Raw genomic sequence first — 12,075 nt, forward strand, 5'->3', positions numbered from 1 at the left:
CTTTCTCTTGAGAATTTCTTTCTGTTTCTCTTGACGAAGGGTAAAGGATATAGTGTGTAACACACCCGTGGGCTGGGTAAGCTTTTTTACTTTCCTCTTTTTCTTTCCACTATTCCTTCCCCCTTCCATTTGATGATATATGTTGTCGCCCCAGGCTTAAGAGGTTCGACAAGCTTCTTGTGCTGATTGACACAGTCTAAGCCAAATAGACGTTCGCTGATGGACACACACAACCCTCATCTTCACACTGGATTACTTTTCTCGAGAAGCAATGAAGCTAACAGCTTTTCAGACACAGATCCCTTAGCCGTGACGTGTAAGCAGTCCGCCCTGATACACAGCAATCCTTTCAACCCTTTGCCATGATGTCCTAGCTATCTGGTACTATCAAATTCCGACATCCCAAATGACGGAGAAAAACGATAGCCTGAGCGCCAATCCGGATCCGATACGCAACTGCGATAACTCGACGGATAATAACATACTAATCGGTGCATGTAGGTGCCTACGAATGCACTGTCGCTACAATGGCTAGACTTGGCCGGCTTGTCTCTTGAAATGGTAAGGGCTTATTTCCTTTTCTTTTTACAACCTGCTCGTGTTTTGCGGAAAACACGAGACAATTGCGTGATGATAAAACTTATTCCATGCTAATCCTGAATTACCATGTGGAGTAACATAAGAGCTTTTCATCTTTCGACTGACTTGCAATTTCCCCTTTTCGATAATATGTGTTTTTATTTGCCAGAGTCTAGCAACATGCTAACGATCCCAAGATTACAGGAGAACTCTACGTCGATCTGTCAGCATTGTATTTGCCGAACCTATTGCTGGTAAGCCGCCAGCTCCGGTGAGTTCCAGCTGTCACAACAGTTAGATCATCATCCAATAGCTGTCATACGTGTATGTGTGTATTTGGGGATGAACAAACGTACTTGAGAAACTTGCCACTGAGCTCCTTCGCCGGCTTGGCAACCAAGTCAGCAACGACATAGCCCGGCTGCTCAGGCTTGAGAAGAATACCGGTGGTAAAGGCTTCGACAAAATTTTCGTACTGAGCCTTGTCCATCCTCTCCTTGCCCTGGGCGCGAATGTCGGCCTGCATGTCGGTGTTGACACGTCCGGGGGCAATGGCAATGCTGGTGATGTCCTTTTCCTCGGCGGCAAAGTGCCCAGAGAGGGAGTTGACTGCCGCCTTGGACGACCCGTAGGCACCCCATGCAGCGTAGGCTTTGCTAGCAGCTCCGGAAGAGATCCAGACGATGCTGCCCTTGGATGTGCGCAGTTCATCCAGTGCCGCCTTGGCCTGCCATGTTCATATCCTTGTCAGCTACCCAACGCCATGATGTCTACACTATCAATGTGCAGAAAGGAGTGGAGGGGGAATTTGACACGTACAATAGCAAGGTAGGAAAAAACATTGACATCGTAGACGTGCCTGACTTCCTCAATGGGGGCCTCAGACAGCTTGTTAGGCGACAGGATACCATGGTTGATGACTAGGCCATCAACCCGTCCAAACGCCGACACGGCAGCCGCCACAATCTTTTCCGAGATCTGACGTTGTCGTTGCATGGTCAGTCGGGACTCAGCGTTGTCTCGGTTTGCCGCGCGGGCTATTTCCCCCCGAGTACTTAACGGTATGGAGAACATACGCCAGCATCTGTCATGTCTCCGGCGACATACTCGACACGACCGGGGTGCGAGCTTTTCACAGCCTCGAGGGCATCCTTTGACCGGGCCGTGAGGACGACTTTGTTGCCTTGGCTGAGCAGACGCTGCGTGATGGCTGCGCCGATACCCTTGCTTGCTCCGGTGACGATGAAGACTTTGGACGACATTGCTTTCTCTTTTCCTTCTCTCGATCTGGTCGTGTGCGTGTCTACGTGTGAGTGTGTGCGTGTGAGCTCTTTCTCTTAGAGGTGGGGGGAAAGGGAAGGGGAATAATGGGCTGTGGACGTGGGGGTTGGTGGTGGGGCTATTCTCGAACGTCATACAACTTGAGCATTTCGTTCTTGTTCCTCTCTTTTTTCTTCTTTCTTTCTCGAACGAAAAACATGTCGGTGAAACTCGTGTAACAAGGCAAAAGAATATGGGGGCAGTCATACTTGGATCGGGCATTATAGGACTCTCAACAGCCTACTACCTATCCCGCACCCAGGCGGGCAAGACCATCCATCTCGTCGACTCGTCGCCGGAGTTATTCGCATCGGCCTCGGGATACGCAGGCGGATTCGTGGCGCGCGACTGGTTCGCCTCGAGTGTCGCTTCCCTGGGACAGTTGAGTTTCGATGAGCACAGGCGTCTGGCCGAGGACCACGGAGGCAGAGAGAAATGGGGGTACTCTAGGACTGTGACGATGAGCCATGACGCAAGAGGTCAGGAGGATTGGCTCTCCGCAGAGGGGAGCAGAGCTGCTTCTGCAACTGCAGGGGCAGTGTCGCACGGCGTCGCACCAAGGTGGTTGAAGACCGGTGCAGATGTGAGCATCATGGACGATGGTGAAGGGACATCCATTGTGTGAGCTCTCCCTCTTCTCCTCCATTCATACAAGAACTAATACTCATGATAAGTGACCCCCTGAAGTTATGCCATTTCCTTCTGGAGGAGTGTAAGAAGTCAGGCGTAAAAATACACTACCCCGCTACAGCTCTCGGCATCGCCACCGACATGAGAGACGAGCTGGCATCTGTACGAATAGGCTATACTGAGTCGTCCACCGAGATTGAAATCCCCGCCACCATGCTGCTCCTATCAACGGGATGCTGGACACCACAAGTCTTCCGGTCGCTGTTTCCGGATGCATCCGTCAGCATCCCCGTCACGCCATTGGGGGGACATTCGCTCGTTGTTAGAATTCCAGATGCGCACCGTCACGACGAGGACGACAAGGCCGAGAGCCCCTGCCACGCAGTGTACTGCAGTGTCGACGGCCTGTCCCCAGAATTATACTCGCGGACAAACAGCGTGATATACCTCGCAGGTGTCAACTCGGCTGCCATACCACTGCCGCCGCTGGCAACCGGGTCCAAGACCGTTGAGGCGTCGGTTGACAAGCTCAAGGATGTCGCGAGGCAGCTCATTGCTATTGAGGAGGGCGACGATCTCGAGGTTGTCCGCACCGGACTGTGTTTCCGGCCAATTACCCCCACTGGCACACCTATCCTGGATAAAATCCCTGATGAGCATCTCGGAAAGGGGATCGAGACGCGATCTGGAAGTGACGGGGGTGTCTTTGTCGCTGTTGGACATGGACCGTGGGGTATAAGTCTGAGCCTAGGGACAGGAAAGGTCATGGCTGAAATGATGCAGGGCAAGGAGCTGAGCGCTGATATCACCAAACTTGGCTTATAAGCTGTTAGAATACACTGGCGGACAAGAAATTTCAGGAAGAAATTGGAGCTCAGTGTTCATTCAATACAGACAAGCAAAGCCGACAGTGTGAAGTCACACACGGACAAACAACAACCACGCCCAATGGGAAAAGCACAATAGAGGAATACAATGTCGTCAGGAGAAAGCCTTGTTAAACCAAGCAACTGCCTGATCTCGAGGCTCCTGGGCACACTCCTTGGCGTGTTCACCATCCGGCGGGGTACGTATGACAAACCCGTGCTTGGCACTCGGCAATATCACCATTTCATGGCCGTCCTTGCTATCGAGGATGCTCTTCATCACGCGAGCGGAGTCAAGCTTGAGCATGGTATCGATATCACCGACAACGACGCTCGTCGGCAGCCGTACATACTCCGCGTCGCCGGGGATGTTGAGCATGGAAGGGTGTGCAGTGAAGAGGCAGTCGACCAGGGGCTGGGGATCTGTCGACGCACCGGACTGAGGCTCGTGGCGGACCACACGCGTGGTCGGGTCGTCGCGCGCGAGCGTCATGACATGCTTTCCTCCTCAGCAGAAGCCCGCTGCGCCGATTCGGAGATCCTTGGTGTCAAATGGCGGCGGTGATCTGCGTAGGGCCTGGAAGAAGGCCAGAACCCCTGGCCAGGCGACCCAGATGTTGGCGCGCAGTATGGAAGGAAGCACCCGCGCGAGCACGTAGATGCCTCTGATGGGCTTGGTGAAGAAGTCGATCCAGGTGGGCGCGTGTTCCAGGACATGTTCGATGCTAGGTATGAGACTCGGCGGGACGGAACAGCCTGGTTATCGCAATCAGTGTCTTTGTCTTGTCTGACGGTGCTAGTGCGCTCCCACCATTCATAAAGTCGGGCAGATAGACGAGAAAGTCGCCATTTGCAGCGTAATAATGTGCGAGGACACGGTTGTTGACACAGCTCCAGCCAAACACATCGGACAGGATGACGGCAATGCCCTTGGGAGCCACGCCCTCGGCGGGTTGGGCGACGTAGGCAGGCAGTCCGTGAACTGTCATAATAGTCCCGGCGGGCTCTTCAGTCGAGATCCCGCCGCGAAAACAACAAGCTGAAGCCATGATATACTAACTAGCCAAAGGTAGGTTGAAGCGAGAATGGGTTGAAGGTGTCTGTGAAGCTGTATGTTTGAATTCCTGGAGCTGGATGAAGCTTGGTCGTCGTCGCACTGGCACAGCCTCCGGGGAAGTTATTCATGAAGTGCATGTAGAGTTTCAATGTCAACACCAGCCAGTCGGTTCATTAGTGAGGAGGAATTTGGGGTAAGGGACATATGGTAAAGTGACGAAGCGAAAGAAACAACCCGCGTTTTTTTTTTCATTAGTCATTTAGGACTCTTATTTCTACATTCCCTTTTATTAAATATATCCATGTCGTGTTCTTGGACTCTTTTACAATTATATAGTCGGGGATGTATAACCTCCAACCTCCCCCCCCCGTGTCATCCATTCCGTAAACGCATCATCTCGTTGTACGGTGGCATGGCGTATTCGACCATTCATTTGGACTCAAGAATTTTGACGTTTACGTAGTAAAACTCGACACAGTCCTTGTCAAAATATAACACAAGGATAGCTCTGTTTTTATGCCAAACAGAGAGGCAAAAAAGTATAGCAAGTCAGGCTCATAACTGATTGAGCGTGTTATGTGATAGCCAAGACAAACTCGAATTTGATAAGCGTCAGCAACACCCAAATAGCCCTACTCAAAGCTTTAGAGATGACAGAGCGAGTCGTAGCCTCCCAATATCATGATAAGAAGCCATACAACACCCACCAACGACGACCTGAGACCACGATCCCCTGTCTAGCGTATCCCTCACAGCATAAGAAACCTGTGTCTCCCAGGACTCGCGGGGCTCGGACGGTGCACCATCATCGGGCATCTCCCACTGCTGCGTAGACGTATTGTACACCTCGCCATTCGTACCATCGGGATACAACACCAGGGCCGGCCAGGAGGTGATGACCCCCTCACTCACCAAGGCCTCCACTGTTGACTCGTACCGGCGCAGAAGCCTGTCCAGCTTCCGCGTCTTGGTGCAATTGATCCCGACGCCCCACGGCTGGGGACCGTCGTTGGGATCTAGCATGGCCCTCACAGCATCCTTGACCGACGTCCCGTCGGGCAGGGTGTCGCTCTCCCCGGGAAAAAGACACGACATCCAGAACGGGACGCTGCCCAGCGGACGGGCGAGGGCCCTGCGCATGCTGCGGATCTCGTCGGCCCGCGGGATAGTCTCCAGTGCCACAAAGGCTATGCGCTTCTGGATGTTGCCAACGGCACGAGCAAACAGGTCCATCCGCTCGCGGTGCCACGCGTCGACCTGCTCGGACGAAATGTCGTATGCGCCGCTGTACTCCTGACTAGGCGTCATGCATGCACCGTAGGGGCCGATACTCAGCGCCACACGGGAGTCGGGCTGCTTCGCCCTCTCCGCAATGGAAACGGCGTCGTCGATGTATCTGGCCATTGTCAATTCCTCAGTGATACCCCGAGGATGCTCTGATGTCCGTGTGGCTGCGAACCCCCCCGCTGAGACCTGGTACGTTGCTGTGAGGATGATGTCGACCGGGACCTGGCCAAAATCGCGCTGGCACGCGAGAAGCGTTTCCTGGTCTGCTACCAGGAGGTGGGATGACCATAGTGGCGTATCCCGTGAGAATTTCACATTGTACGTCTGCTCGAGGGATGTACCGAGGCCACCGTCGAGGATGAGGATCTTGTTCATGGCGATGTTGCAGGGAGGATGGTGAGGGGGCAGCAGCTTGGTTCGCAGCATTCTAAAAACGTGAAACCGAACCACTTTTTCCTCTCCCACTTGCATCATCCTGTCTTGAGCACCATCAGCTCATCTTTTTTTCTTTTCTATTTTTTTTTCCAAATAGCTTGAGGCCATTGCAATCAACAGCTTTTCTATCCTTGATTCTACCAAGTCAATATTTCGCTCGTCGACATCTCAACCCTGTGCGATGCTACTCCAACTCAAGAAAGCTAAGTTGGCTGAAGATAAGTGCTGAAAGCATCCTCATCCCCGTGAGATCTACCTCCCCCCTGTCATCTCTCAACGCCTCCCTCTGTCCCCGGGAACTCATGTACTCCATATTGATCGAAATGGCCTGGACCTTGCCTCTGATCTCCGAGCTGAGAACGTCATTGATCTCGTACATTCTTCGGACGAATTTGCGAATGGTGAACATCAGAGGGGCCGTGACCTTCATTGAAACCCTTATGGCACCGGGGTCGACATCGACGGCCAGGCCGACGACGCTGTAGACGCGGTCGCCCCGGTCCATCATCCCGAGGCCGAACGACTGGAGGAACGGCTGTAGCAGGGAAGATGCCAGCATGCACTGTGTTTTCCTTAGATGATCGGGGCTCCCCGTCTGCTGCTTCTGGTTCTGTGCTCGCAGCTGACTAGCCAAGAATGCGACGCCAAGTACGAGGATGCAGGGGCTCGTGGAGCATCTTCGTTATTTGAGTAGGTGTTAATACTGAGATCTAATTGATGATCCATTCTATAATGATATCCCTGGATAGTGATCCAACGCCAGTTCTAGGAAGTTTTCCCAAAGAGGATAAAAAAAAAGAAAGACGGAAAAAAAAAACATGCAATTCTCGAATAAAGGAAGACAATGATACAGGAAGGCTCTATCGGCTCTATCAGGAATGACGGGTCGCTAATAGTGCAAGGAAATTTGGAGGTTGATCATGGCACAGCCTGGATGAGACGAAACTCTTCGCCCCAAGGAAAGTTCTCCGCAGCAGTTCCATCCGGACCAGGCTGGACCGTGGAGGGAGCAATGATTCCATTGAGCATCCAAGGCGTGTCTGTCGGCAAAAAGGCATGCCTCCTCTTACGCATAGGACAAGCCGAGTATGTCGCGACATCAAGACGGCCCGTGGCGCGGTAGAGGGCGATGGCACTGCGGATGAACCCTCGGTGTTCAGCGTACCAGGATTCATTGGCGAGGAAATCTTCCCACTGGGTAGCGGGGATGGGGTCTCGGATGGCGCCGTCGATGACCTGGTAGACCTGCGTCCCGGGCGCGAGGCGGTATGCTGTGCGGTAGTACTCGGACACCTCATCGCGCATGTGGGCCTTCCAGTGCCAGATCATGGAAAACTCTGTGGCGAGGAAGGTCTGTTCCGGCCTGATGCGGGCCAGGCAGTACTCGAGCATGGCCTTGTGGCCGGCCATGTGGGGGATGTGCAAGTGTAGGTCCACGCCGTCGAGCTCAGGGCGCGACGCGATGAAGCGCAGCATACGCTCGACGGGAGGCGTGTGCCTATCTGGCAAGTCCATGCGGTTCAGGGCGCCCATATACAGCCGCGTGAGGTTGGCGTCGACGCCCTGGGCGTTGCGGAAGCCGATGACCGCCTCGGCCATGGTCTGGTAGAAGTCACTGAGTCGTCTGCCGCGCTGATCCTCTTGAGCCTCCACAAACGGCTCATTTCCAATGACGACAATGTCCACCTTCCCCCAGATGGCCCGTATAATGGTGTCCACGCGAAGCAGCTCTTCGGCCAGCTCGGGGCTCCCTGCGCCCGGGAAGTCTGTATTTTTGTAGTTCCATTTCATGCTGAGGATCGTGCTGAAACCAGCGTCCGCCGCGTCCAGGATGGCCTTAATGTTGGGGTCCCGAGGCGGATCATCCACGTTGACAGAGTGCATCTCAACGAAACCCCGGATCCACTGGGCACCTGCCCGCCGCAGCTCATTGTGCCTGACCCAGATCAGATGCTCGTTGTAGTTGGCGCCCAGAGCTCCCCTGGCCAACGGCTGCGTCTGTTGCTGACTTGGCCCCATGTTTTCTTTCCCTGTTGCCACTGTTTCCGCTGCTGCTGCTGCTGCTGCTGCTGTTGTTGTTGTATCCGCTGGTGTCACCAACAATGGTGCTTCTACTTCAGTTGGTGGCTCTTGCCCTATGGAGGAGCGAGAGGAGAAGACAAACAAAAGGATGGTGAGAACCACAAGGGGCACCGTGCCCCTTGCGTATGCATGATTCCACGCAACCATGAAGCCCGGTTACAGGAAGTATCAGCGATTCTGTTGCATCTGAAATCTGAAGGCGCACGAAGGAGTCGTACGGAGTTCATGGTGGGGGGGGGGGGAGAAGCATTTGGATGGCGTTGTTTTGTGGCTAATAATAAACTGGGGCAACATCCGCTGGAGGCCGTCGCGGGGCATCGAGCCAAGTCAAGGGAGATCCCCCGGTATTTGGCGGGTTTGACGCCCCTGGGGAGCCGCAGGAATGATGTAATGAACCCTGTACGTAATTAACTTGCCCCTCCCCCCCCTCATTCCCTCTTTCCTTGTTCGTCAATTCCTCTCCTATTCTTTCATTCCTCATACTTCATTCATTGTCATGCTCACATATCTCTTGTGATGGAGAACATCTCGTCTTCAATGTTCCTCAAGTTTCCTAGTACAGATACCTGTACGTATAGCTACGCATGCACATGGAAATCATCGTCATTCACGTCGATCAATCACCGACCTGTCTCTGGGCGGCAACAAACGGATGTTGAAGCATGTTCGAGCGTTCCGTACCGTAATGCGGGGTTTGATCTGGTTTACCGCACCATTCAGGATAAGTAAACGGAAGAGGTTTCCCATGAGAGTTTGCACGGTCATTGGATCGGCTGTTACAACGTAGCAATGATGGATATTGCATCCCGTATCTATATCTCAATAACATCATACTAATAGTACCGGTACGGAGCAATGTATGTGCTTGTGCGCAGAGTTCAACAGACGTATAAGAGATCCACGTCGGCCTCGTCTGGAGTGAAATGCGAGCAGATTCGTCATGAAGACTCCAACTCTGAATGCGGTTTACTATTATGAGTTTCCGGATCGGCACTTCCTTCTTATGCCAGGCTGTAGCCTGCCTCGCTGCAGTCAAGCTATCCGACATAAACGATGGAGACGCATCTATTCAACACCACCCTTCCTTTTCATCCATCTCAATCGAGACAGCCTTTTGGCAAGAATTCGTTGGGACAGCAGCAGAGCCCAATGACCTGTTTTTCAAGCTAATAAACCACATTGCCGACCGTGGCGGCGAGCCTATACTGCGGCCCGGCGGCATCACTCAGGACAGTCTGATCTTCGACCAGGACGCAGAGGAGGACATTGTCCGCACCATGGGGAACAATGGCGAGGTATACCGGACAACCGTCGGACCGGGTTACTACGGCAGCTGGTCCAGCTTCGCCGAAGGCGTTGGCTTCATCTCTACGCTCAACTTCTACAACGACAGTCTGCAGATTGCCGAGGACCTCGCAGCCGCCTCGCTCAAGTATCAGCCGGACCGTATCAAGTACTTTGAGCTAGGCAACGAACCGAACAACTATCCAGAAACCCGTTGGAACGATAGCACATCCAAATACGTAACCCAATGGAAACAGTGGACAGCCGACATTGATGCTGCCGCCGAACAGGCCAATAACTCCCGGCAGATCAAGTGGTGGGCTTCATCTGCCACAACCGACGACACCGAGCTACGCATACGGCCCGTAGATCTCATCCCCGCAGGGATCGACTCGGAGGACCAAGTCGGCCAGTTCTCCATCCATTCGTACGTGCACAACACCTGCTCATCTGAGGGAACCGAGCTGGCGACCATTCCGAACCTCCTCAATCACACTGAGATCATCACCTTCGCCGACGCCGAGGTCCTCCCCTCTTCCCAAGCCGCGCAAGCCCATGGCAAAGAGTGGGTCATGGGTGAATTCAACTCCGTCGCCTGTTCCGGAAGGCCCAATGTGACCGACACCTTCACGCAGGCTCTGTGGATGATAGACACGCAGCTCACCTACGCCGTCATGAATGCCACATCCGTGTACCAGCACCAGGGCGCCACGCTGGTCCTTCAGAGCGGCTCGCAGACGAACACGCCCGGCTTCTCGGCGTACAACCTGCTGTACCCGCGCGAGAGCGAAAAGTACGGGGAGGCACGTGTGCTGCCCAGTTTTGCGGGTCTGCTGTTTCTCACAGAGGTGTTTGCCGAGTCCGGCACGCGTGTACGGCAGGTTGCTGCGCCCGAGGGGGTAGACCCGGATCGGTTCTCGGGATATGCCCTTTACAAGGGAAGTGACGCACGAGTGACCAGACTTGTCTTGCTCAATCTGAACCCGTACTATGGAGACGCCAGTGAGAGCGATTACACCGTTCAACTTGATTTATCTTCTTACATTCGGAATAGCGCAAGTGTCAAGAGACTGACGGCTCCCTCGGTTGATGAAAAGGATGCGTCGAATGTCACTTGGGCTGGACAGTCTTTCAAGTATGGCGATGCCGAGGGCGAGACCCAGCAAGAGTCGGTTTCGGGGGCAAACATTGTCAGCATCAGGGGCAGCGAGGCCATTCTAGTCTCACTCATGTAGTCAGACAGATTGACCCTGATGACCGCATACGGCGCATGAGCCCTCATTTTACAGCCATGAACTTCGATCCCCAGGTCGTAGGAAAGGGGTGAGCTCGGATCTATAGACTGTGAGTGAAGGTCCGTCCCAATAGCGAAATACTGTGGAAAATGATGTGCCACAGATAGCGCTCCGGGGTCATGAAAGACCCGCACCTATCTAGACCATAGCTGGAAGTGAGACACGGTGAGAATCTCTGCGGCGGTAGGAGTCTGCCCGCCCGCGCCTGGCTCCTGCTGGATAATGTGGTATTTAGCTGAGAGAATCTAAGACGAGGTCCTATGACCTTGTTCATTTGCTTGTGTGAATTCGTCTTCCCACCTGTGAGATCCCGCTAATTGGTACATATTCAACGGGCGGTTCGACAGGCTCACGACGCCCGTCGGACTGAACCTGGGCGATCCAATACGTTAGTGAGATGGAATAGGGAGGCCGAGCAGCCAGATAGATGCTCGTCTGGCAGCCCAAAATGATTCTAGACAGAAAGGGCGCGTTTTGCGGGCGGGAGGACTGTATCACAGTAGGGAATAAGGAACAGCTCGGATACACTCGTACAGAGAGACAGCACCCACGCATGTGCCGTCAGGAAGACTAAAGCCATGCAGCACGGGGATGGGGACGTCAGGACAGCGTTGCCGAAGCCACATGTACGTGGCTATTTCTGTCTCCTTCTTCTCCCACGTATTTTCTCTACCGCCGATCTTATATGGCTGGGGGTGTCGGTGGCTTGACGGCCGTCAAAAGCTGGGATGCGAACAGGGACGGCAATGCTAAAACTGACAGATGCCCTCAGGGCTGTATCACGGGTGAAAGCCCAAGGGACCACTAGGTACCGGCGAACCAACTCCTCAATGTCCGGCTTGTGAGCGGTCAGCGAGATCTAGAGCTCGTCCACCTAGGCTGGATAGAGGACGTCGGCAAGCACATTGTCGTCGTCGTCCAGTGCGTCATCGAGGCTTACCGGGGCCTCGCAAGGTCAGCCGCGCAGCCATGGGAGCAAATGCGCGCGTACTGACAGGTATGCTCTTAAAATGTACGTGTGGCGTAGTTTCGAGAGTGGAAATCGGATCGAGCAGCCCGTCGCCTCCCATATGAGAGACTACGAGACTGGAAGGACGAGGAAACAGTGCCTCAGACACTTTCCCGGGAGGTGGCTGCCCAATGATAATAGAGACCCACCCAGTTTTATAAAAATGTAATGCACACCATAGCCGCCTTCAGCTTCATCCTCCAAAGATTCGGAATCCACCCTGCTGAAAGA

At 53.8% G+C, this 12,075-nt stretch overlaps 7 protein-coding genes across 7 annotated transcripts; 2 read left to right on the top strand and 5 right to left on the bottom strand.

Annotated features, from left to right (window-relative positions):
* Positions 1–824: 824 nt before the first annotated feature.
* GMORB2_7164 (Short-chain dehydrogenase) lies at positions 825–1,841 on the bottom strand (the record flags this gene model as incomplete). The annotated part of the gene is made up of 4 exons (XM_035469129.1): positions 825–861; positions 936–1,306; positions 1,399–1,557; positions 1,656–1,841. 4 exons carry the CDS (start codon positions 1,839–1,841, stop codon positions 825–827), a joined length of 753 nt encoding a protein of 250 aa, XP_035321509.1.
* Positions 1,842–2,092: 251 nt separating this feature from the next.
* On the top strand, positions 2,093–3,354 carry GMORB2_7165 (Glycine/D-amino acid oxidase (deaminating); the record flags this gene model as incomplete). Its single annotated transcript, XM_035469130.1, has 3 exons — positions 2,093–2,520; positions 2,574–2,714; positions 2,967–3,354. The coding sequence occupies 3 exons, from the start codon at positions 2,093–2,095 to the stop codon at positions 3,352–3,354; spliced, it is 957 nt and encodes a 318-aa protein (XP_035321510.1).
* Positions 3,355–3,510: 156 nt separating this feature from the next.
* On the bottom strand, positions 3,511–4,384 carry GMORB2_7166 (Dienelactone hydrolase family; the record flags this gene model as incomplete). Its single annotated transcript, XM_035469131.1, has 3 exons — positions 3,511–3,894; positions 3,991–4,151; positions 4,207–4,384. The coding sequence occupies 3 exons, from the start codon at positions 4,382–4,384 to the stop codon at positions 3,511–3,513; spliced, it is 723 nt and encodes a 240-aa protein (XP_035321511.1).
* Positions 4,385–5,088: 704 nt separating this feature from the next.
* Positions 5,089–6,114, bottom strand: GMORB2_7167 (homocysteine S-methyltransferase; the record flags this gene model as incomplete). Its single annotated transcript, XM_035469132.1, has 1 exon — positions 5,089–6,114. The coding sequence occupies one exon, from the start codon at positions 6,112–6,114 to the stop codon at positions 5,089–5,091; it is 1,026 nt and encodes a 341-aa protein (XP_035321512.1).
* Positions 6,115–6,377: 263 nt separating this feature from the next.
* On the bottom strand, positions 6,378–6,733 carry GMORB2_7168 (uncharacterized protein; the record flags this gene model as incomplete). Its single annotated transcript, XM_035469133.1, has 2 exons — positions 6,378–6,399; positions 6,483–6,733. 2 exons carry the CDS (start codon positions 6,731–6,733, stop codon positions 6,378–6,380), a joined length of 273 nt encoding a protein of 90 aa, XP_035321513.1.
* A 359-nt stretch (positions 6,734–7,092) lies between these two features.
* Positions 7,093–8,403, bottom strand: GMORB2_7169 (uncharacterized protein; the record flags this gene model as incomplete). Its single annotated transcript, XM_035469134.1, has 2 exons — positions 7,093–8,166; positions 8,335–8,403. The coding sequence occupies 2 exons, from the start codon at positions 8,401–8,403 to the stop codon at positions 7,093–7,095; spliced, it is 1,143 nt and encodes a 380-aa protein (XP_035321514.1).
* Positions 8,404–9,230: 827 nt separating this feature from the next.
* Positions 9,231–10,775, top strand: GMORB2_7170 (glycoside hydrolase family 79 protein; the record flags this gene model as incomplete). Its single annotated transcript, XM_035469135.1, has 1 exon — positions 9,231–10,775. The coding sequence occupies one exon, from the start codon at positions 9,231–9,233 to the stop codon at positions 10,773–10,775; it is 1,545 nt and encodes a 514-aa protein (XP_035321515.1).
* Positions 10,776–12,075: the final 1,300 nt, after the last annotated feature.

Source organism: Geosmithia morbida (assembly GCF_012550715.1).
Source record: "Geosmithia morbida isolate 1262 chromosome Unknown scaffold_7, whole genome shotgun sequence".
NCBI classification, from domain to species: Eukaryota; Fungi; Ascomycota; class Sordariomycetes; order Hypocreales; family Bionectriaceae; genus Geosmithia; species Geosmithia morbida.